Source organism: Dromiciops gliroides, chromosome 3 (genome assembly GCF_019393635.1).
Source record: "Dromiciops gliroides isolate mDroGli1 chromosome 3, mDroGli1.pri, whole genome shotgun sequence".
NCBI classification, from domain to species: domain Eukaryota; kingdom Metazoa; phylum Chordata; class Mammalia; order Microbiotheria; family Microbiotheriidae; genus Dromiciops; species Dromiciops gliroides.
In genome coordinates, this window is record NC_057863.1 from 385,906,661 (window position 1) to 385,931,529 (window position 24,869).

The 24,869-nt window shown below is 39.4% G+C and overlaps 1 protein-coding gene across 2 annotated transcripts in view; it reads right to left on the reverse strand.

Annotated features, from left to right (window-relative positions):
* CCDC93 (coiled-coil domain containing 93) overlaps nucleotides 1–24,869 on the reverse strand; it is a 114,819-nt gene that overhangs the window by 20,542 nt on the left and 69,408 nt on the right. For both annotated transcript variants that reach the window (XM_043998080.1, XM_043998079.1), the window contains 6 exons: nucleotides 15,698–15,760; nucleotides 12,186–12,259; nucleotides 9,380–9,461; nucleotides 8,722–8,793; nucleotides 7,075–7,146; nucleotides 3,656–3,764 (listed from right to left, as the gene is read on the reverse strand). In XM_043998080.1, coding sequence (XP_043854015.1) covers nucleotides 3,656–3,764; nucleotides 7,075–7,146; nucleotides 8,722–8,793; nucleotides 9,380–9,461; nucleotides 12,186–12,259; nucleotides 15,698–15,760 — 472 coding nt within the window. The remainder of the gene's footprint in view (nucleotides 1–3,655; nucleotides 3,765–7,074; nucleotides 7,147–8,721; nucleotides 8,794–9,379; nucleotides 9,462–12,185; nucleotides 12,260–15,697; nucleotides 15,761–24,869) is intronic.

Here is a 24,869-nt window from a genome sequence, read left to right on the forward strand (position 1 = left end):
ATGTTTCCCCATGTGGAAACATCTGCCTCTTTGGCAAAATTTATAAGGCCTCTTTAGTCACCTAAGAGGCTGTAAACACATCATGCAAAAATCATCGCTTCTGCAGGAGGTCCTTAACCATTGTCAGCATTTATATGAGCATGGGACTATGGGGCTGACACTGAGAAAGTAAGGGGAGAGTTAGTAACTCAAATAAGCTTCTTTTAGTTGATGACAAAGAAGGGAGAGGAAGAGGAAGAAGAGTCAAAAAGGATTCAGACAACACTGTCAATACATTTCTGGTGAGGCTGAGGCTGGCATGGTGGGGGCTGTTGTTTCTGGTTCAGTCTCTAGGGCAGTTCTGGGTTTAATATGTATGGAGAGAGCACAGTACTGCTGCTTTTAAGTAGGTAAGAAGGAAGGCCCTGATCCACCCAGTCAATAACAACATTTCCCACTCAGGCCTCATGGGGCATTTGTATGCACTTCTCGAATGCATAGATATTACAGAAAAAGAGACAGCTAGGTAGTACAGTGGATAGAATGCTAGCCCTGGAGTCAGAAAGGCTTGAATTCAAATCAAGCCTCAGATATTTTTTAGCTGTGTGACCCTGGGAAACTCAGTTAATCACTGTTTGCCTCAGTTTCCTTAACTGTGAAATGTGGATAATAGTACCTACATCAAGGGGTTGTTGAGAGAATCAAAGAAGAGAGTAATTGTAAAGTTCTTAGCATAGTGCCTGGAACACAGCAGGTGCTAAATAAATGCTTGAGAGAATCAAATGTGCTCTCCACATTGTTCAAGTCCCAGGGACTCCTTCCCCTTCCCCTTCCCCCACCATTCCAGTCCTTTCCCTGCTGAGTTATCATTTAACCAGGAGAGGATGCTCCTCTCAGATAAGAGCAGATTACATTATTCAAGCCCCAGGGGCTTATCTCCTCCCCCAAATTTCCCTTCCTTTCTCTGATGAGGTAGCAGTAGTTCTCTAAGTTAGGGGTGTGGGGGGAGGGTGTGTGTGTACAGGTTTAGAAGTGTCATGAAAGGGGCAGCTAGGTGGTGCAGTGGATAGAGCACCGGCCCTGGATTCAGGAGTACCTGAGTTCAAATTTGGCCTCAGACACCTAACACTTACTAGCTGTGTGACCCTGGGCAAGTCACTTAACCCCCACTGCCCCACAAAAAAAAAAAAAAAAAAGAAGTGTCATGAAGAATGTGCATCCAGAGTATCCAGATAGGCAAAGGTGAAACAAGAGGAAGGAATCCTTGCTTTAGGGACAGACCTATATAAACTCGCTGAAACAAGTATGCTTTGCACGCCTTCTTTGAAAGTGTGTGCCCTTTCTTGCAAGATCATAATAAAATGGCCTCCCTTCTTTGCACCAGTCTGTGAGTCATGCCTCAGTTTACCCATTTCTAACAATGCTTATTCCCTTCCTTTTCCCTAATGAACTGATCATGATCATTGTATATGATATGAGTTAGCAAGCCTTCATAATCTGTGCTTTTATGTTTTGGGAAACCATCATTTGATCCCAAGACATAACTGAATAAATTCAATGATGGCCTGAATTATAAAAGGCTCTTACTGTATGGCTAACTCTCCTTAACATGGAATATTCTTCACAGACAAGAGGGATCTCTGTTCTATTATTACGCCAATGTATTCAACATATGCTCTTCTTCATGCATGCAAAAGACTGGAAGATGCTCAGAGCATGGTGGCTCTACTTAGAGCATGAGTCACCTTTAGTGTTGTTAAAAAAGCATTATGATTTATCCCATGAGTGCAGGACGACTATATTACATCATGGTGTAATATAAATAGTATGGAGTCAGAAGACTAGGGCTCATTCTAGGTCTGGCTCTTCTACTCACTACCTGTGTAACCTTGCAAAAGTTATTTAACCTCTCTGGTGTTTCGATATTATCATCTAGAAAATGATGGTGCTGGCAATGGTGAGAGTAGCAGTAACAACAATAACAACAACATTGGCCCCAGCTGGCTTATGGTATGAAATTTTCACCAGTAACACTTATTTCTGAATGATCTTCATATTAAGTCATTACATAAATGATTCACCCTTTTAGAGCATTGCTAACACCCACTGGCCTTGCAGGAAAGAAGTTCTCTGCTCATGCAACCACCTCTTTGGAGTCAAATTTCTTCACAGCTACGCCCCCCCCCCCCATTAAGTGCTATTCAATGCATTGTTTTATTAAACATACCATAGCCTCTTTTGGGAGCTCTCAGTCTAATTCACAGCAGACAAGAACCAATGTAGAAAAGGGCACGAGACACAGTCAAACTAAACACTGGGCCAGTACAAGGCTTTAAGAATATTTTTGTAAAAGGCCATAGTGATCATTATTTAACTGATGAGCAGAACAAGGTTTCTATGCCACAGCTTTCCTACATTACAATTCTATGCAGGTATTTTGTACTAATGGGGCTCCAGGAATACAGAGGCATCTGCAGAGAACACTAAATCCTAAACCAGCCATTAGTTTTCCTCTAATACAATGCAAACTCCTTTTTGTCTTTTGTATCCCCAGGGCCTAACAGTGCCAGGCACAGGGGAGGTACTTAATGATTTCTTCAGGATTGATTAGTGCTTCCCAGCCAGCTTTTCTTTCTGTCTCTATCTCCACCTCTCTAGATCAAAAATCCTGAGGGCCTTTCTCCACCCCTCCTGCCCTTTTATCTATTTTTTTTTTCTTTTTGACCAGGTAAAAGAGGCCTTTCTTGGCCTCCCTTCTTCCCTAGCCTTAATCACTGAATGGGCATTGCCTCAGGCAAACTGATACCAGTGAAAGGCCTTAGTTTAAAAGGGTCAAGATCTTCCAGGGTCATCTCCAGTTGCCCGGATGTATATCTTGCCACTGGACCCAGATGGTTCTGGAGGAGAAAGTGAGGATGGTGACTTCGCACAGCCCTCCCTCATTTAAATCCAATTCACTACAAGTCAAGACATCTGTCATGGTCCTCTTTGAGAATGAAGGACAAAACAACAACAAAAATATATTCCAGCTGGAACCTGGGTTTAACAGAACTGAGCTAGTGTAGTTATGGCCATGATCTAAACTTGAGAAATGAACTTTCCTAAATGTTTCTTGCACATATTAATGAATATTCTTAGATAGGCCCCACAAAACTCTATTCCACATTCTCTCCTCCCATTTTAATCTGCACTAGATATGCCAGGTCACAAGAGTGAGTGTGTGTATCTTCTTCTCAAATGAGGCTGTGAACCTTTGAAAGGGAAGGACTGAACCATAGTTCTCATGGTCATTTCTCCTCCACTCCTCACCAGAGATGACATAGCACTTTGGACAGAGCTCCATGTACTACAACAACAGGCTCTCTGTTCATGTATGTTGGCTGGCTGTTCAAGATAAGGTCTGGTCCCAGAGCCCAACACCAAGAGCTCAATTAGAAGAAAAGAATCTGTCAATAGAGAATGCCAAGGCATTGTTATTTGGATTTATGGGCCACTCCACTGGGAGGTTACATGGAATGTGTGCAAAGTGAGCATGAATGTGATTAAATGAAATCCTTACCCTCAGTGGCATTAAAAGAATTTGCTGTGATTCATGTACCATCGTTTAAAAACATGATGAAGCCCTCCCTTCCATTATGCCGAGCTTTGGGAGTATATTCTTGGTCGATACACCTACCCTGACTGTAGAGTTCAATAAATCTCTTCTGATACTGTGTTAACTCAGCTCTGCTGGGTACTTCATCAATCTTGCGTTGCAAAATTGCTATTTCTCGGTTTCTTCGAGCCTAAAGGCAAGGGAGGAAAAACACCATTTTGTAATTGCTCTTACGTGACCTACAGAATGTCAGAACGAAGTCCTGTTGAATCCCTTGAAGGGTACTCTACTAGCACACTTACAGATAATATGTTAAACTGTGTGACCAGGAGACAGACCTGAATGTAAGCTCTTGCCTTTTGACTTTAATCCAACAAGCCCTCTGTATTCTCACACGAAGATCTGGTTCTTCAAGTTCAGTTTCACTAGATTAGAGGAAGCTGTGATGGTGGAGTTTCCTCAGGGAGGCCCTAACAGAACAGACTTACGTCTGCTTGGCACATAAGGCCTCAGTAAGCAAATGAAGGATGCCACAGTAGTGAGGGCAAGCAGATAGTGACTATAGAGAAATGTTAACATCTGTGTGAAAAGTGGATTCCAGTTTATCTCACATCATTCCCATGCATAAACTCTATATTCCCAACCATGATGGCTACCTTCTTGTTATAGCTTGAATCAGACATTCCATCTCTCGCCCCTGGGGCTTTGCACAGGCTGTCTTCCCATGCCTGCAATGAGCTCCCTTCTCACCTTTGGCCTTTAAAATCCCAAATTCCCTTCAAGGTCAGCTTCTATGGGAATTCTCTTACCATTCCCCTAGTTGTTTGTGCTCAAACCCTTCTCAAATTATCAAGTATTTACTTGACTGTTATATACTATAGCCACTCCATGGAAAGTAAACTCCTTTAGGGTAGGGACTATTTTTCATTGTCTTTATATTCTTATTGCCTAGTACAGTGTGGCATACAGAGACAGTTGGATTGAATGCTATATATAAAGGGCTCTATGTGTGTCAGTTCTTATTATTTTTTTTAGGTGCTCTTGAGTGCCAAAAGAGACAGGAAACAGTTCTTGGCCTGACCTTCAAGACCCACAATGTACCTTTCTAGGTTTGTCTTCCTTTCATCAGCTTTCTGCTTCTAGCCAAATGTTTTCTTGCTTCTACATGTTTGCTTATGTCTCTTGCTCTGCTTGAAACTCCCCTCCATCATCCTCTCCATCCAAATAAATCTTATATATCCTTTAAAGCTCAGCTCAAGTCAGTCACTCAGTCAAAGAAGCATTTATTAAACATCTACTACGGGCTAGACACTGTGCTAAGTGCTTCTCACCACCTCATTCCAAAGCCTCATAACATTTAATGTCTACAGCACTTGTCTGGCACATATTGGATACTTCCAGCATATTGCATACTCTTGTGTGTTGTCTCTTTATAACTATGTTTTCCTTCCCCAACCATATCTTAAAGGCAGGAATCATGCCTTACTTTTTATTTTTGGCATCTCAATAGTACTTAGCATAATGAATGCCTCGAAGGAATCAGCTTAATTTAGACTAGGAAGGAGTGAGACAAATATTTCTTAACCTTTTTAGAGTTATGTTGATTTTTTCTTGTTTTCTCAACTTATACAGCTCCTACAGCTCTACCTCCTCTAAAATAAGTGCTATTTGACAAATACGAAAGTTAGTACCACATGAGTCAGCCCTAAAAATAGTACAGAAGTCTGTCTCTAAAAGTGGCACCAAGGGACATGGTGTGTGAGAGGGCATGGCATCATGACATGATATCAACTTTACAAGGTTAGAAATGTAACCCCAAAACTCCTAAAATCATCTAAGTCATTACAGATGTATCATCCATAAACTTATCTAAGGCTCTCTTAAACTATTGATACTTTCACCCTGTGTCACTTCTTGGATTTCCATTTATTTTTCCTAAAATGATCACTTTTAAATTTTAAAGGGAGCTCTGGTTCTAATATCCCACAATATGATAATGTGTGAATTCATTCAATCCACATCCTTCATTATTTTCTAAACCTTGATCTCCTCTTACTTCCAGACTTAAGGAGCCTGCTTTTTATGTTTTAAATTAAAGTGCATTACAGATAGAAATTAATCCTTCTCAGTGACCGACCATGATTATAGAAGGTCAACATTACCCACCTTTTGGCAGAGAGGTAAAAGACTCAACATGTATGAGATATACAATTTTTAACAGGGCCAATAAAGGAATTTTTCTTTTTTTGTAAGTGGGGAAAGGAGTTGGGACAGAGGGAAAGTGATTGTTAATTTGAAAAAAATATATTCAAGTTATTTCTTTTTGTAAGGGATAGGGAAGATGGGTTTCTGAAACTCTTTCACATTACTAGAAATGCTATAGAGCAGGGGTTTTTAACCATGGCCCTATGGATTTGTTTTTTTGTTTTTAATATTTTAATTACTGTATTTCAATATAGTTTCCTTTGTAATCCTATGTGTTTTAAGCACTTGCAAACATTAGTCTAAGAAGGGGTTCACAGACTTCACGGACCAGACTGCCAAAGAGATCAATGATAGAAGAGGATAAGATCCCCTGCTCAAGAGCAATTCAAAGCCCTTTACAGTTTAGCTCTTAATCCATTCTTAATTCCATTTAGAATGTATTGTAGAGTATGGTATACGGTGTTAATCTAGCCCTAATTTCTGCCAGACTGTTTTCCATTTTTCACAACAGACTTTTTTAAAAAAATAAAACAGGCAGTTTTACTCTTTTTTTGGTGAGACAATTGGGGTTAAGTGATTTGCCCAGGGTCACGCAGCTAGTAAGTGTCAAGTGTCTGAGGCCGGATTTGAACTCAGGTACTCCTGAATCCAGGACCAGTGCTCTATCCAACGAGCCACCTAGCTGCCCCCAGTTTTACTCTTGATAATTATATTTTCCACTTTATCAAACATTGGGTTATTGAGTTCTATTGTTTCTGAATCTCCCTTGTCTAGTCTGTTCCACTGACTTAACTCTATTCTTTAACCAATACCAGGTGGTTTTGATGACTGATATTTGATGTCTCTCTAAGTTGTTTCTGTGTATATGAGTTTCTGCAGCTAAAGCTAAATTCTATGTTCCTTTTAAATTATTAAAACCATTAGTGTTAAAAAAATTAAGATATGGCATAAAATTTATGCCTTAAAAACGTTTTTAAAAAAATTCACATGCTTTACTCTGTGACTCCTGATAGAAACTGACAAGTTTAAAAACAGAAGTCTTGTCTACAGGAGTTATCCAATTCTTTTTTTTTTTTTTTTTTTTTGCGGGGCAATGGGGGTTAAGTGACTTGCCCAGGGTCACACAGCTAGTAAGTGTCAAGTGTCTGAGACCGGATTTGAACTCAGGTACTCCTGAATCCAGGGCTGGTGCTCTAGCCACTGCGCCACCTAGCTGCCCCCGACCAATTCTTAAATAATGTGACTTTCTAACTCCAACGCAGGAAATCATATCTAGTCAATAGTTTTCTACTTACCAGCAACAGACGGATTTTCTGAAGCTTTTCTTTCTCAGTTTTATACTGTTGTTCTATAATTCTGGTGGGTTCCTAAAATGGAGAATCCAACAGTAATTTGAAAAAAAAATTCCTCTCAGAAAAAAATTAAACATTTTAAGAAATGCATTACAACATTTGACAAACTGTTGCTCTCTTTGAGAAAAGATTAATAAACTTTAGCTGGAAACAAAAGGCACATTAGCACATAGAAGTGAAAAGGAAATAATATGGGACTTTGAGCTGTTGAGACTGGTAGGGTGTAGAGTAGACTGGTGGTAATTTGTCACTGTAACAATTGGAATGACGCCACCTGCTGGAGACTTACTGTAGAAGAGTTCCACCCATGAAGTGAAGGTCTTTGAGGGCAAGACCAGGAGTCTTTTCTTTGGCATCAGGAAGTGACGTTGGGTAGTGGGAGGAAGAAGGAAGAGAGTAGCACTCAGTCTGACGCTCTTTCCTCTGGACTCCGGTGGAGAGCGGACCTAGAAATGTGCTCTCCCTTTAATAGATAGGAATCTAGGCCTTTTTCTCTCTCTTTACCAAATTCTTATTCTCCTTAATAAATGCTTAAAAGTCTAACTCTTGCTAAAGCTTATAATTCATTGGCGACCACTCATTAGATATTTTAGACAGTTTGGCTAGAATTTTAGCCCTTAACATCACTAAGTTTAGATTGGATAACTCAGAGTCTAGAACTAATGAGACTAAGGCTGTGGGTTCTATTACTGTGTGGTCTAGTTAATTTTGTTTTACTTCATAGCTACAGACTTCTAAATTCTCATGAGAGAATACTTCTGGCATATCGGGAAGAGATATATTCTCATTATGTTAGGACACTATTCTTAATTTCCCGTGGCTTTGAATTAGTATTAAAATTCAGACTTTTCTCATGGACATAGCCTATACCTTAAACTCCAGACAACATTCTTTTAAGTATAAGTTACTGCTAGATTCTGCCAAACTACTAAAGAACCAACTAAAGTTTGTCTGCTGTATTCTGCTGATCACTGCTATAAAAGATACTATGATATTTAAATAAAAGACTTTGTACTGCTACCTGTGGAGCCAATGTTACAGAGCCCAACACGATTACAGAAGAAAGAATTCAAAGTGGATGATGGTGGTGAGTGGTGGGTCTTGATTTATGAAGGTCAATACATCAAATGTGTAACTCAGTCATTAACAATTCAAAAGGAAAGTATGACAATACAGCACAAGAGAAAGAACACTGGGCTAGTGAAAAGTCAAGAAACACAGGTTTTAATCCCAGCTCTTCCACTACAGTGACATAAATGACATTCCCCATATTTGAGCCTCGATCTTCATATCTAAAGTAGGACTAGATGACCCCTAAGGCTCTGTCCACCTTGAACACTCTATATCTGTTCTGTATTGGCAAATAAGGCTCCTCAGGGAAAAAGATGCTTGGTTTTATTTTTTGGTCATAAGAGAAGGCAAAAAAACCTAGGGGTACAGAGTCTGTGGGAGACCTCAATACAACATGGGAGGAAAGCATTAAAACTCAACTTCAGAGCTATTATACAAACTGGCCAAGAAAGCAGAGGTGTCTTGGTAACAGAAAACTGAGAAAATGAAGAGTTCTGAATTCTAATCCAAAACCATTACCTTTTCGTCTCCATCTTCTGATGCTTCAGCTTTTAAAGTTTCAATATCCTGCTGAAGACGGGCCATCTCTTCCTTTGAAAGCAATACAATTGTTTATGAACCATGAACATCTATATGTAATTATGGAAATGACTGACACAAAAGCCATCTATCCATGCTCTACTAGTACATTATCAGTAAAAATCATTAAAATACTTGGATGGAAGCAGTATTGCTTCCAATCTTAGCTCTCTTGTAGGGTTGAACCCTCCCCTCTATATGAAGGCTTTCCAAATCAACCCATCCCATTCAGAGGTTGGCTGGACTAGCTGTCCTCCAAGAGTTCTTTCCATTCTGAGAATCTCTGATTTTATGAATTCTTGCACCAGTTATTAATGTGTCCTTGGGACACAGGGCCTAATCCTGTTGTTACTTGTGGACCTATCTTACTTCCCTTATTACATTGTAAGCACCTGTAAGGTACACATGTTTGGGTTTGTTTTTCCATGGCCGCCATCATAGTCTCAGACATGAAGCTTTTAATAAATGTTGACTGAAGGGATGAACAAACAAACAAATGAAATAATGTTTAGAGTAAGTGGCTGTGACAGGAGAAAATGGGGGGAAGGTAAGGTATGCAGTATTGGGGAGAAGGGGGGAGGACAGGCACAACACTTACTCTACAGTGTGCTTTGAATTCTTGTTCCTGACTTTTCAGATTTTCATTCATAGCTACAAGTGCTCTTAAGTTCTGCAGAATGCTGAAAAAGAAGCCCAAGAAAATAACAGAGGAACTAAAATTGTTTCTTTCTGAAAAATAACTAAAAGCAGCTTCCCCAGATACAAGAACCATATCTTTTATATTTCATTCAATTCTCCAAAGAATGTTTTGCATTGAGCTTTCTATACTGATAACCGACTTTTATTTTGGCAAAAACCTAATTTATATCCCTATTTTCTGATAACTATAGCTTATCATATTGCATCCAAACATTGTGAATTCAAGAACTTAAATCATAAACAGGAGGACATCAAGGAGTTTTAGTACTGTGGGATTTTTAATCATACCAGCTATTCAATTATATACAGAGTATAAAAAAGAATGAAAAATCTATTCTGAAGAGGAAATAGGTTTTCCAAAGATCATTAAAAATTCTGATTTGGAAATAAAAATGTCAATTCTCTGACAATATTTGTCCCAGAATGTAAATGGACTAGTACTTGGGTGGGCCAAAAGTCATGAAAGGATTTAAATATTTAGTAACTCCTTTTATTGTTTTAAATTTACATTATAGCATCATATACCACACACACACACACACATATATATATATATATATATATATAATGAATATACATTACATGTGGAAAATCAAATCTCATAAATGGTGAAAAGTAAAGAAAAAATAATTTTTAAAACATTTTTAAAACATTGTGACTTCTGGCCCATGCTGTAGCAGAATAGTATAATGGACTGGACTTGGGAGTCAGATGAATTAAGTTCAAATTTTGACTCCAACTCATACTGCCTATGGCCAAAGGTAAGTCATGTAATATATCTGAACCTCGATCTCCTCATCTGCAAAAAGAGGCTAATAATACTAATACCGTCGAATTGTGAGGAAAGTGCAATTATAAACTTCAAAGTGTGTTAGAAATTAGAAATGTGTTAATTATTCTTACGAATTACATTATGTGCCTGCTGAATATTCCATTGAAGAAAAAAAGCCATTAAAATCCTGGGCTCTTTGTTTCCAGACCAGGATTTACATACAATTTTTATAACTTTTGTAATGTAGGTGTCACTGCCATGTAGAAAAAATGAACTGATATTTAACACACTGAGTCATCTTAATAAATAACAAGAGATGTCAACAATAAGCAAAACATAAGAATCATGAAAGATCCTCCCTTCATTTAAAATCAAATCTTGGAACTATTGTACACCTCCTGCCAAAGGTACACATGTATATGCCTTTCCATACTGGGGCTAATCTTATACTTAAAAAATTCTGCCTTTCACATGCAAAAAAGGATCCAACATTAGTTGGGTCACAGCAAACTGTTTTTTCTCTAGCTTGAATAGGTCTGTCAACCTCCTACTGAAAGCTGTTAGGGGCAGAGTGGGATAATGAAGTCAGGCTGGTTTCATTTTTTGATCAAAGACCATTGCAAGCTTACAGGGCAGAGAACAGGTACAGCGTGATTTTAAAATACATTAGAAAAATCAAACAATGGTGAATTTCTGAGTTTAAAAATATGAAGCAAAAAAAAAAATATGAAGCACTTTAGAGTAACCTTCCCAAAAGAAGTCATGAAGGCACTTCAAAAGATTTCTTGATTTTGTGACACTCAATAGACGCATGTAAGTCCTGATCCTTTTACACCTTGATTCTTAGGGGTTCTTAACCTAGGGTTTTATGAAATTAAAAAAATATATGTTGAAAACTATATTGCAACATAATTGGGCTCATTTGTTATCTCATGTATTTTGTTTTGTGCATTTAAAACTATTATCATGAGAAGATGTCCATAGGCTTCACTAGACTGCCAAGAAAGTCCATGACATAAAAATGGTTAAGAAGCTTGCTTCCTTAGTGAAGGAATATTCTTCGGCTGGTACCCAACCTTTTGGTGATAAGCTCCTCTGCACTTAGCCAGACTGGTCAGTGGATGGCAAAGTGTCAGTGGTACCACAGTCAAAATCTTATTTTATTTTTCTTTCACAGGGCAATGAGGGTTAAGTGATTTGCCCAGGGTCACACAGCTAGTAAGTGTCAAGTGTCTGAGGCCGGATTTGAACTTAGGTCCTCCTGAATCCAGGGCTGGTGCTTTATCCACTGTGCCACCTAGCTGCCTCCAAAATCTTTACTTTCAAAGACCTCAAAAATTCTGTACTCCATTGGCCTAGTTTTGGAGAGCCCAGGGTCATATTGGAGAAGGACGTTAATGGAAATGTTTTTATCCAATTTAAAACAGCTTTAGCTCTTCAATTCTGAAGCAACCAGTGCCAAGTGTGATTTTACTGGCATAGGGCACTCCCAGTTTCCTATTCCCACTGGTGTAAGGAAACTTCCACTGATGTGAATGAACATTTGCTTTGTAGCTCTTAGTCTCTCAGGGTTGCCAGGGGAACTAAGAGGTCACACAGCCAGATCTGTGAGAAGTGTGACTCAACCCCAGGTCTTTCTGACTTTAAGGCTGGCCCTCCATCTTCTGTGCCATGCTGTCTCTTAGAATCAGAAAATATTAAAATTATCCCTGAGAAACTGCTGGAATGGTTCTAGATAGGGAGGGGAAAAAAAGGAGAAGGGGCCCAGTCTGGGTCAATGAAGTGGAATCAAGCTAACAGTGTCATGTGAAATAAAAACCATGGACATGGTATTATTAGTACCAATAACTAAGTGAACCAGCCACTGACAATCCTACAATCAGCTTGCAGAAAAACTCAACTGGGTTCCTAATTAAGCTAGGAGGAAACTTGCCTTGGATCAGCCTGGGATTCTATTTTCTCAAGGGCTGCCAACTCCTGGTCCAGTTTCTCACTGTAACTCTTTACCTGTGGGAGAAAATGGCCAGGTGATTTGCATGGGCTTCAGGGAGTGAGGGGACCCTACCACATTCCCTTCTCACTTTGGCACTGTGGAACTAATAAAACTTGTCTCATCTTCATGTGGGTGACACCAAATTTGGCTTCAGATACCATTTTACAGGGTGACTTTGGAAATGCCAGGCCATAAAAGAAGGAAAGATGATAGAATAACACTGAAAACTCCAATCCAGACTACTTCTAGCTCATTCTGTTAAGACTGAAAAGTTGTAGCAATTGCTACAACTTTTATATAGCATATTTATATAGCTAATATTATAGCATAATTTATATATAGCATAATAACTAATGGGTAGTGAACCAAATATGAAGGTTAAGAGCACCTTATCTTTTTCCCAGCTTATGTAGAAAAAATTATTATGAGAGATAGTGTGGCATATAAAACACTGGAATTAAGAGACAAAGACTTGTTTTGAATTTGGAATCATATTTGAATCTGAATTCCACCTCTGACATGTATTAGCTAGACATGGACACGATGTCACTCTCTCAGGATCTTAGTTTTCTCATTTGTAAAATGGGGTTGATAATAACTGTACTGCCTACCCGGGAACCACATACTCAGAGCTAGAAGGCATCTTAGAGGTCTCTGATGTGACACCCTTATTTTACAGATGGGGAAGATGAAATTCTGAGAAGTAGTGTAATTTGCCCAGGGTCATAGAGGTAGTAAGTATCATAATCATATCAGATTCCAAATCCAGCATTCTTTGCACTCTATGTCCCAGGTTTACTGTCAGGAATGTATCTGGTAAACTTCAGGAATATAAACTGAGTTATTTATTTTTAAGGATAACCCTTCTAGTCTTCACAAGGGTGTACAACAACTTGTTAGGCAGTTGCCAAGTTGTCTATTTGCTGCTCTGAAACACCGGGGCAGAGAGTTTCCCCTTGTGTTTTTATATATGGCTGGGGCATCCACTGAAGCAAAACAAATAGCAGAATGGAGACCACTATTTTTCAGGCTGCATGAGCCAGGCCTTCGGCTAACAAATTTCCTTAATTTGTGGAAGATGAAGGAGGTCAAGGGACAGAAGAGCACTCTTCAGGTGGCAGTCCAGTGACCAGGACACTCGAGAACCATGAAGCAGGCTCAGAAGCTCCCACTAGATCTGGGAGCTGAGGCAGAGATAGGGAGTGAAGATCTCCCATAGACTAGAGTTTAGATTAGCTTCATTTAGCATTTACTTTAATTGAGAAGCCTGCACCCTGCCACTTTTCTTCTAAAGCATGAGCTCCTTGGGAGGAGGGACTGTTTGCCGTCTTTGTATCCCCAGCACTTAGCAAAGCACATGGAAGGTAATTAACAAATGCTTGTTGACTGAACTGACTTCTAATCTTATTTATTTAATCTTAGCTTCTTTACACTGTTTCTTTTGTAGACTTCACTATCTAGGTCGGGAACTAAAGGAAAGTAGAATTTAGATCATATGTGTTGGAGGAAGTGGTTACCCATACCTACTCTATGGTGGTGGTGGTGGTGGTGGCTTGGAGCTATCTTGCCCATATTGGAGAGACTCCTGGGAGGTAACATGGGCAGGACTGACTACAAAGATTCATACTCTCCAGCTATTGCCACATGGGGAATTCCATCCCAGATTACATGTTCTCTGATGTTCTTCAAATTGACTCGGTCAGAACATGTGGACTCCTTGAATTCTGCATTCTCTCAAAAGCATGTGAGACAAGGCTACAAACACTGAAAGAAGGAAGCACTTCTAAAAGCAGGCCAAATCAGATACTAAGTGAAAGTAACTGACTCAAAGGCATAGGCTAGAGAGTATAAATCACCCTGAAATGAATGAGCCATTCACCTGATCCCTTTCTAAACCACAGACTACTTCTTGGGGGGGTGGGGGGGGCATTCCCAGATGTTAGCAGGGTTATCATTAATACATTATTTTTGATGTCAAGCTTCCCACCCCACCTCCCTCATCCCCTCCCCAATCCAGAAACCACTTTTCTTTATTTTAGCTTTATCATTAAGCTTTTTGTATGGTTTAAGTTACATACTTCCTCATGGACCCTGGATTCTAATCCCAAGGCCCAGGGGCTGAAAAACCCTCCAAAAGTTATCAGGTACAATCCTCGGGCTCTGGGCAAGAATGCTCTAAACTTTCCAAGATGTGTTCATTTTAAAAGCCCTAGGAAAGGTGATGTTGAAGTCTCATTTAACTACAGGTTCTAATAGTTTTCAACTCATAGTCAGAACATTTTCCCTTATGATCAACCTAAAACCTTTCTGCTGTAAATCAAAATAAATGTTCTCTCATTTGGTCCTCAGTGGATATGGAGAAGAGAGGCTCATCACCAGTAAGTAAGCCTGAAAAATGTTGAAATATCTTCACTCAAGCTCCTAGGAGAACTAACCAAGCCTCCAAAATACCTACCGATGTTCTGAAAGGAGATTACATGTAGGATTAAATGCTCTCAATCAAAGACTGAGAGTTACTTCAATCTGTTCATAGAATAGAAATAGAGTTGAACATTTTAGTTCACATTTCTTTCAAAACTTCAGGGACAAGTATCATTTGTTTATGGCACATGGAAGGAAAAAAGGGGATCTGATGAGAACCACCAAGTATCATTTCGTTGAAGTTGGACTATTTTTATAGGTAAATAGATGTGCTATAAACTGATTCTACCCTCCCACCCCTCCGTTTTCTTCTCCTGGGGAACATAATGAAAGAAAGTAGAGATCCGTGGGATTCGAATTCTGGGTGGTCATCTCAGGATATTTGTAACCCAAAAGGTCACTTAATCTAATAGAAACTAAGGTTATAGGTCACAATGTTCTATCCCACTTTTAACAACCAGTTAGCATATTCAGTGATTCTACTTCTCACACACACACTTAAAGTCTGACATCTCCAAAAGTAAACAACTTTTTTCTCTTAATGAATTCGTTGGACAATAAACCTCTTAAGAGAAAGGTCTATGTTCTCTGCCTCCCTTGGATCATCAGCCATGTGTATATTATGAGGTTCTCTAGCCCAGCTGCTTACATTTCTCTCTAAACCCCACTATCCATCCTTCAAGGTTCAGCTGAAATACCACTTCTATGACACCTCTCCAGCCTCTAGTGACTCCCCACTATGATTCACCAGAGCATCCACTATCTATACTACTTCTGGCATTTGTTATACATTTTTCTTCAATTATTTAATTTTCATAGATAATTCATATAGGATCATTATATCTCTCCATCTAGATTGTAAGCTCCTTGGGGCAGGAACCATATCTACTATTTTGTAGATATGTAACCCAATGCTCTGCAGAATATAAACTCAACAAATACTGACGGATCAAAATTCACTGATAGTCTCTGGCTCCAAATTTGGGGCTGAACTTTTTTTTTTCAAATGACAAAGAAGGATAGAAACTTACTTCTGACAGTTTTGTCTTTGCTTCATCATATTTGGCTTGTAAGTCTGCACACTTGGCCTGTAACTGTAAAGGATACAGAGGTAAGAAAAAGCCACAGAGTGGTTTGCACAATAACAACACCTTGCATTTGCATAGTGTTATATACTTTCCAAAGCACTATAACAATCTCATTACAAATGATATTCACAGTATCCTTTCTAGTAGGTAGGGCAGGATTGCATTATTGTACCCATTTGGCAGAAGATGACACTGTGGCAGAGAGTCCAAAGTCATTCAAAAAATTATTAAAAGAGCTGAGACGCAGGCCCAGAGTCTCTAGATTCTCAGGACAGACAGTGGTTTTTTTTCCTACAATGTCATTATGTCTCCTTATAAACAAACAGAAGGGAAAAAATTAGATTTTAGAATCAGTTGTGCTGTAATGAAGTTAATGAATGTGTCTGTAGGTGAATACATATTATTTTGAGCTAGTTTTGAAGGATATCCCCAAGAAGACAGTGTTAGGGCTGTTGGGGCTATGCTCCAAGAGGATACTTAGAAAAGAAAATAACACAAAATTTGACCCCCACAGATGACTTTTTTTTTAAAACCTGCTTCTTTTTGCCACACCAACTGATAAAGTCACAGAACATTAGCACTAAAAGAGATTTTAGGGAAAGTCTAATCTAACCCTTTCTTTTTATGGATAAAGAAATGGAGACTTAACTTGATCAAAGACACACAACAATTTAGTGATAAATCTGAGTCTAGAACCTAGATTTCATGGTTCCCAGGTCAGTGTTCATTCCTGGGCACTGCACTGCCTCAGAGAGAATGGTAAAGAAAATTGAATCCAAGTACTTCAGGTGTTAATTAAGGCTTTTAAAGTCGATCAAGAGACAGTCATGAAGAGTTGGGCACAACAGAAAACAGCTGAACAACAAGGTACAAAATACAGATCATAAGATCATGGATCTGGAGTCAGACAGGACCTCAGAGGCCATACCATCCAGCCACCTCATTTTAGAGAAGGACCCAGTAAACTTCCTAAGGTCACTTGGGCCATCAAGGTCAGAGGCAGGCTCTGAAGTAGAGTTTTTTAATGACAGGGTTCTCTCCACTATACCACACTGTCTCTGAACTGACTTCATCTACACTGATCATGAAACCACAGTTTTAGTATATTTGGGGAAAAAAATGTTACTGGTTAATTACTTATGACAGATGGGCTAGACCAGATGGTGAAAAAGATGCAGAATTTTATCAAATCCAAGAAAAAGATAATTAATTCTGTCTAATATTTTTTCAAGTTAAGTAATTTTTATGGACCAATATCTTAAATGACTACGAGGACATCATCTTTACCTTCTTCATTAAGAGAATACCCTCTGCACAAAAGAGGAAGCTCTTCACAAAATGTTTTTATGAAATGGGAAAAAATCCTTTAAAAGATGATTCTGTAGACTCAGTTGCTGTCAAACTGATCATCCTAAATTGCAGGTCTGACCATGTCACATGCTTCCCTCTATTCAATAAACTTCCCCTTACCCCCAGAATCAACTATAAAATGCTGTTTGCCCTTTAAAACCCTTCAAGTACTGGCTAAGATCTGAATTTCTCTAAGCAGCCTTTCCCCATCACCTTAATGATAATCCCTTCTTTGTTGATTAACTCCAATTTGTCCAGTATATATCTTGTTTGTACACAGAGTTTTGTATGTTGTCTCCTCCATTAAACTGTGAGCTTCTTAAAAATAGGGGCTGTTTTTTGCCTTTCTTTGTATCCACAGGGCTGCCTGGCACATAGCGAGTGCTTGATAAATATTTGTTGACTAGACTGATATTTTCAATTTAAGTATTTACTCTCCTGAAAAGGTGAATTGGGCAGCTAGGAAATAGGCAGGAAGGTGGTCAAGCAGATAGAGCACTGGACCTGGAATTCAAATCTATTTTTAGGCACCTACTAGTTGTGGGCCTCTAAACAAGTCATTTAACCTCTGTCTGCCTCAGTTTCTATAAAATGGGGATAACAATACCACCTAACTCCCATGGCTATTGTGAGGATCATATGAAATAATATTTGGAAAGCTCTTTGCAAACCGTAAAGCAACATATGCTGAGTATTGTTACTATTGTTATTATTATTAGTGAGAAAAAAGGGAGTCAGAATTTTCAGCTATAAAAGCTGGGTTAACAAGAATGTTTTCTTCCATACCTCAATTATTACTTCATGTGGCTAGTCCCATTTAGGTGACTTTAGTGCTGTAGATCAGAGATCCTGCAGCACTCCCAATTGTGGCCAAACCAGAATAAAGTGTAATCGGGAAACACTTAACAAAATAAACAAAAATACAATAAAACATAGATGATGTTACATTTTTAAAACTAGGTCAATATGTGGCCGCACAGATCATTATGTATGGTTCGGTGCCCCTATTTCTATTTGAGTCTGACATCACTCCTATAGACAACCTATTAAAAGCCAAATCTCCTCCTGAGAACTGTTACTTTCCAGGAGAACAGTGTTTGTGTGTGAAAAACTTTTCCAATGAGAGCAAAATTATCAGAAACCATGTCCAGCTAAACAAAAGTGTTAGTGATATAGGAAGAGAAGTAGGTAATTCCAGTGTGTGTGTATTTTTTTTAAATCAACATTATAAGATATTTTTGTTACAGTGTTCATAAAATTGGTAGACTTCAGGCACTTTAGAGAGATAGAAGAATTCTGAGATGCTATGAAGGTCTCAGGTACTGACCTTACTTTTAAGTAGAATGGGTTACTGCCTATGAGGTAAGATTTCAGGGATCCAGGAAGGAATAACACATGAGCATGTCACTGCCCATTTTCCATCCTACTTCTTTCATTCCAACCCAATCACTCATGATCTATTACTATATTGGGGAATTTCCTTTAATTTTCTCATTCCAGTGGAGAGAGATATAGAGAGAAACAGAAAGAGTGGGAGATGTGAAGGGAAGATTAGGAGATGACTAGTCGTCTGTGCTCAGCAACACCTTTCCTAGGCTGTTTCATTAACTACTTTACACTCTGTTCTTGTTTTTCCACACTTACCATCAACCCCTTGTCTTCTAATACTCCCATTATTTTGGTTTGCCCCTTTATGGTCTTTATTCCTTAGAAATTCCCTTAACTTCCTTCTTTTCCATCCCCTAATCTGGGGCAGTAAATAGAGAGCTGGGCCAGGAGTCTGGAAGACCTGAGGTAAAATCCAGCCTCAGACACTTATTAGTTGTATGACCCATGGAAAGTCACTTAACCCTGCTTGCCTCAGTTTCCTCATCTGTAAAATGAGTTGGGGCAAGAAATGGTAAATCACTCCAGTATCTTTGCCAAGAAAACCACAAATGGGGTCACACAAAGAGTTGGACACAACTGAAATGACTGAGCAACAACAAAGCCCGTATCTGCTGGTGCTTCATTCTTCACTACCCTCTTTACTAATCAAAGTCCTTTGCAATATCTTTCAGGGTTATTCTAATATTTCACAAAACCTAGGGCTTCTCACTGTTCTTCCTTTTTCATCTTGCAGTTTCTTCTCCCAGGATCTGCCCACATTAACATCAAAACCAAAGAGACCACTCAATGCCTGGGAATTTTCTAGGAGTTCTGCTGATTTAAAAGATACTGACTAGAAATTTTCTGTCTTGAAGTGTTTTAAAAACTAGATGGGGAGTGGAGACAAAAACCACTTCTTCAAAACAAAAATGCACGTAGATCACATACATTTTAGACGATACAGACTTTTTCAAACATCTACCACTGGGTGATTATTGTACTTCATGCTTAAAGAGGACCAAAATGACATCACTATGTCAGGGTCAAAGTGCCATGTGTCCAACTGTGGCTAATCAGACCAATAGGAGCTCAGAAGGCTCTACCACAGGTCAGGCATAAATAGTCCACGTGAACATCTGGAATGGAGAAGTCTCTAAATTTTAACATCTCACATTTCTTTTGAACTACTGCAATTCTGTACTGCTCATAAAACACAGAGCCTTCTTTGATGTAAGCACACCATGCTGGACAGTTCTGTGCCAGTGTCTCCCATGTCTCACAATCAATTCCAAAGTTCTTAACGGAGGCCTCAAGAGTGTCCTTGTACCACTTCTTCTGACTTCCGTATGAGTGCTTGCCTTGTGTAGTAGAGTTTGAATGCTTGGCAGTTCAGCTTGAGAAAGAACTTCAGTGTCTGGTACCTTATCTTGCTGGGTGATCTTCAGAATCTTTCAAAGACAATTCAAATGGAAGCAATTTCATTTCTTGGCATGACCCTGGTAGACTGTCCAGGTTTCACAGGCATATAAAAATGAGGTCAGCATACAGGCTCTGTAGAGCTTCAGTTTGGTAGGCAGCCTAATACCTCTTCTCTCCCACACTTTCCTTTGGAGCCTCCCAAACACTGAGCTAGCTCTGGAAATGCATGTGTCTACCTCATTATCTACATGTACATCCATGGAAAGTAAACTGCCAAGGTTAAGTGAACTTATTCACAGCATTCAAAATTTCTCCATTTGCTGTAACTGATGGTTCCATGTATGGATGGTGCAACACTGGCTGGTGAAAACCTCTGTTTTCTTGGTGTTGTCAAGCCAAAATTAGCAGAAGTGGCAGAGAATCAATCAATCCATGCTCTGTTGCATCTAAGCCTCAGAGACTGCAATGAATGCACAATTATCTGTGAATAAAAAGTAGCATCTCAACTCTCCCTCAACTTTAGTTTTGGCTTATGCCCTTTTCAAGTTAAATAATTTACTGTCAGTGTGGTAGCTAACCTTGATGCCATTTTTGGTCCTCACTGAAGGTGTCCAACATCACTGAAAACATTATGCTAAAATGCATGGGAGCAAGTGCACAGCCCTGGTTCACACCATTAGTGACTGGGAAAACACAAGAGTATTGTCCAGAACCCACGCAAACAAGACACTGTGAAATTGACGTACAATATTGAACTTCTCTGAGAGCAAATGAATTTAGCCATCATCTTCCACAAGCTCTCACAACTGACAGTATCAAAGGCCTTGGTCAGATTGAAGAACATTGGGTACAGATCTCTGTTCTGTTCCTGGAATTTCTCCTGGAGTTATTGGACAGCAAATACCATAATGACCATTCCTCAGCCCTTTCTGAAGCCACACTGGCTTTCAAGGAGATGACCATCTTCCAGGTGAAGGATCAACCTATTAAGGAGGACTCTGGCAAGAATTTTGCCAGAAATGACTAAGAGAGAGACACTGCCCCCCCCCCCCCCGCCCCCACTGTGATTGTCACAGGATAACCTGTTACCCTTTTCTTTATAGAGATGAACAATGAAGGCAACCTTGAACTCCTGGGAGATAATCTCCTCTTGCCATAAAATCCAAACTATTTTGGTCAGCTTTTGTATGAACAGTGGACCCCCTACCTTGTAAATATCAGTAGGAATAGAATCAGCACCAGGCATTCTGCCAACATGAGAGAAAAGCAATTGTATTCAAAACCTCTTCTTCAGTTGGAAGTTCAACTAGAAAGGGATTGACTTCAACCTGAAGTATGCAGTCAATGGCTTCAGCACTGGTTGATGATGATCTGTAGAGAACACTATGGAAGTATTCAGCCCATCTCTCCAGGATCATGTCCTTATCGTTAATCAATATGGCTCCATCGGCACTGAGAAGCTGAGATGCACCATAGGTTTTTAGCCCATAAATAGCCTTCAGGTCATCGTAAAAATACTTGGATTGTTATGATCGGTATAAAACTGAATTTCAGTTGCCTTCTTACTGAGCCAAGAATCCTGCATCTCTCTAAGTTTTGTTTATACTTTAATGGAATTAAACACGGCCTTCTTAGAGATGGGTGAACTATCCTGCAAACTCTGTGGAGTTCTTGTTTTTGGTTTAGCAGATTTTGCATTTCTCCATCATTTTCACCAAACAAATTTTGTTGTTTGCAAGTGTTCTGGCCCAGATGAGTAAATGTGGTGCTGAATAACAAATCTCTGAACACTACCCAGTCCTTTTCTGCTTCACTGTTACCAACCATGTCTTGGCCCAGATTTCCCTCCAATTTAGGAATGAACTATTAGGGCATGTAAAAGTGTTCTAATCTGTTGACATTAAGTCTTCTGGTAGTCATCTTGTCTTGTGGCCGCTGCTTTTGTTGGATGTGAATGTTTGGCTTAGAGAGGATAAGTCTATGATTGGTCCAGCACTCTGTGCCACACAGAGCCTTTGTCATTCTTACATCCTGTCTTTTTTCCTTACAACATAGTGTATTAAATGCCAATATTTGCTGCGAGGGTGTATCCACTAAGTCTTATTGTATCTATATAAACAGAAGCCAGTGTTGGTGATGAGAAGGTCATGAGATGCACAAGTCTTTAGGAGTAAGTGACAGTTACCGTTTCTTTTTCAGTCTCCATTCCTCCTAAGGACTCCTTGCCATGTCTGGTAGTCTGTACCTACTTTTGGTGTTAAAGTCAGTTAGAATTATAAGCTTGTCCTCTTTTGGCACACAGATGACAAAGGTTTCCAGATCTTCATAAAATTTTTTCTTGATCTCATCAGGGTTTGTCATGGTGGGAGCACATACACTGATAAAGGTGGTGTGGCACTTTCCTACAAGTGGCAATAGCATTGTCATGAGCCTGTCATTCATACCTTTTGGGAGGCACATAAGTTTGCCAACTAGATGAATTTCACGGCAATCCTCTTCACTGTGGCCACTCCAGAAAAATGTGTTTCCAGCTCTGACATCAGAAAGCTGGCCTTCATTTACCAGCCTTGTTTCACTCAGAGCTATTTGGATGTGATACCTGCTGAGGTCTCTCACAACAAAAGCAGTTTGTCTTTCATGTCTACTGGATGTTGTGTTGTCTATAAGTGTGTGCACATTCCATGTACCAATGGTGAGTGGAATCATCTTTGCAAAAGTTTTTGTACATTTGTTTTTGTATTTTGACCACAGGGTAAAATCCCTACCTGCCACAGTAAGCAGGCCAAGGCTGGATGAAGCAGACAGTTTTTAGAGAATCTTTTCTAGTTCATTTCTCATTCCAGAAGGTAATCAGTGTGGTCCTTAAAAAAGGATTGTCAGGGGCAGGTAGGTGGTGCAGTGGATAGAGGTCCTAGAATCAGGAGGATCTGAGTTCAAATCCAGCCTCAGACATTTGACACCTACTAGCTGTGTGACCCTGGGCAAGTCACTTAATCCCAAATGGCTTGTTCCCCACCCCCCCACCCCCGCCCCCAGCAATTAATTTAATTTTTTAAAAAAAGGCTGCTGCTCAGTCAACCGGAGGCTACCAAATCCCACTGCTGCTTTAGTCCAGTTAGAAGACAACTCTATGGCCTGGGCCACCTGTGTGCAGGATTGTGACTACAGCTACCACTGTGTCTGCACCTGTTGCTTCATCACTTGCCTTTGGCCAAAGGACTTTGGGGTAGGTATAAAGGATAAAATGATAGGGCTGATGACTTTTGACTCATGCATAAATTAGACTTAAGTGATACAGAATTGCATAAAATCATCGGCCTCTCTCTTTCAGAGTCATCAGAGTCCAGTGGCAAGACAAAGACAAGATGACTGGTGATGGCTTGGGACGCAGGGGATGACTCTGTTGTCTTTGATGTCTAACCAAACTCTAAGATTTCCACAGCACCTGTTTCAGCTGCCTTCATAGCCACTGGGACAAATTGTTCTCATCCACCCATTCCACAGGGGTAAGTCTTCACATGCTTAGGGCAGACACCCCCCATAACTCACCAATGGGTTTGAAACCCCTTAACTACTGTCCACCTGGTTTAGCCCATCTGCCAAAATGGTTTACCAGCATATGGCCGTTGCTCATACTACTGATTTTTGGAGCCATGCGTGAGGGCTGGGTGAATTCGGTGGACACCAAAAGTGGAAAGCAGCTCTAAAAGAGATTGGCACCCTCACAGAAGAGATACTAGTCTTCCCTAAATACCTGTACACTCCACCATAGGGTAAACTCCCAGTACTGACTGGCAGTTGGGTATGATAGGATGTCTTGGATACTAAGGTTATAAAGCAAGGAGCCTACATACTCTGAAGAGATTACTGCCAAAGGTCTGCCCTGGTTATGATTACGAAAGGTTTTCAAGGTTTTTAAACCAAGGATCTATACTCATTTTAAGGCTGTTTTGATAACTACATTGCAATATAGTTTCCTTTAGAATCCTATGTATTTTATGCATTTAAAAACATTATTCCAAGAAGGGGTCTATGACACACAACAAAGATTAAAACCTCTGGTCTACAAAATCACATGAAGATCAAAGAAATAGCCTTTAAAAAACAAACAATTATTTCTAAACTCAATGGCAACACCCTAAAGAAATACAGGATTTGTCTCTCTTATAAAAATTTAGGGTTATGACATGCTGCTACTTAAATCAAATCTCGGCCCTCAAGAAATGCAAATAATTTTGAGAGTCTGCTGTGTTTGACTTAAAAGCAAACATCCATATATATTAATAACTTCTGCAAAGATTTTTTTTGGAAGCTATCTTTCATAATAGAATAGCCCAGTTAATATTCAAAACTAGTTTGAAAATTAATTCTGAAACCTGGTTTATCTTATCCTGCTTGTGTGTTAAGTATTTTTTGAATGAATCACTTGTGCACACATATTTATCCTTGACAGGATAACTGGTCAGTAATGGGAATGAGATTTTCTCCAAGCTGAGAGCTGACTCCCTGTCTAAATATATTACCAAATGGGAAATGACATACTGATAATCCTTTCATCTTAATCCATTCCTTCTCTATAACATTCTGAGGGAACTGTCACATTCCTTTCATTTGGAGTATGGCAATGAAAACCTCTTTAAACAGAAAAATCTTAGCAGTTAAAGAGAAGTTTGAATAAAGGCATGGCTGAGTTTGGACCAATTGCTGTAATTATACCTTTTAAACATGCTGGGTGAGTCACAATGAGAAATGTATGAGCCTGAAATACAAATGGGAGCGCGTTTTGGTAAAATTAATTGTTACAGAAACAATTGATGCATTCTTGTTTTTGTTTCCAGAAGTGAAATGTTCTCTTTCCTACAGTCAGATGCATTTTCATGAAATCAGCAACTAACAAGCATAAGCTTCTTCATACCCTTACATATTTATTACTTTCCAATAACTAACTCCTCTGATAGGATCCTGTGTGCCACTACCT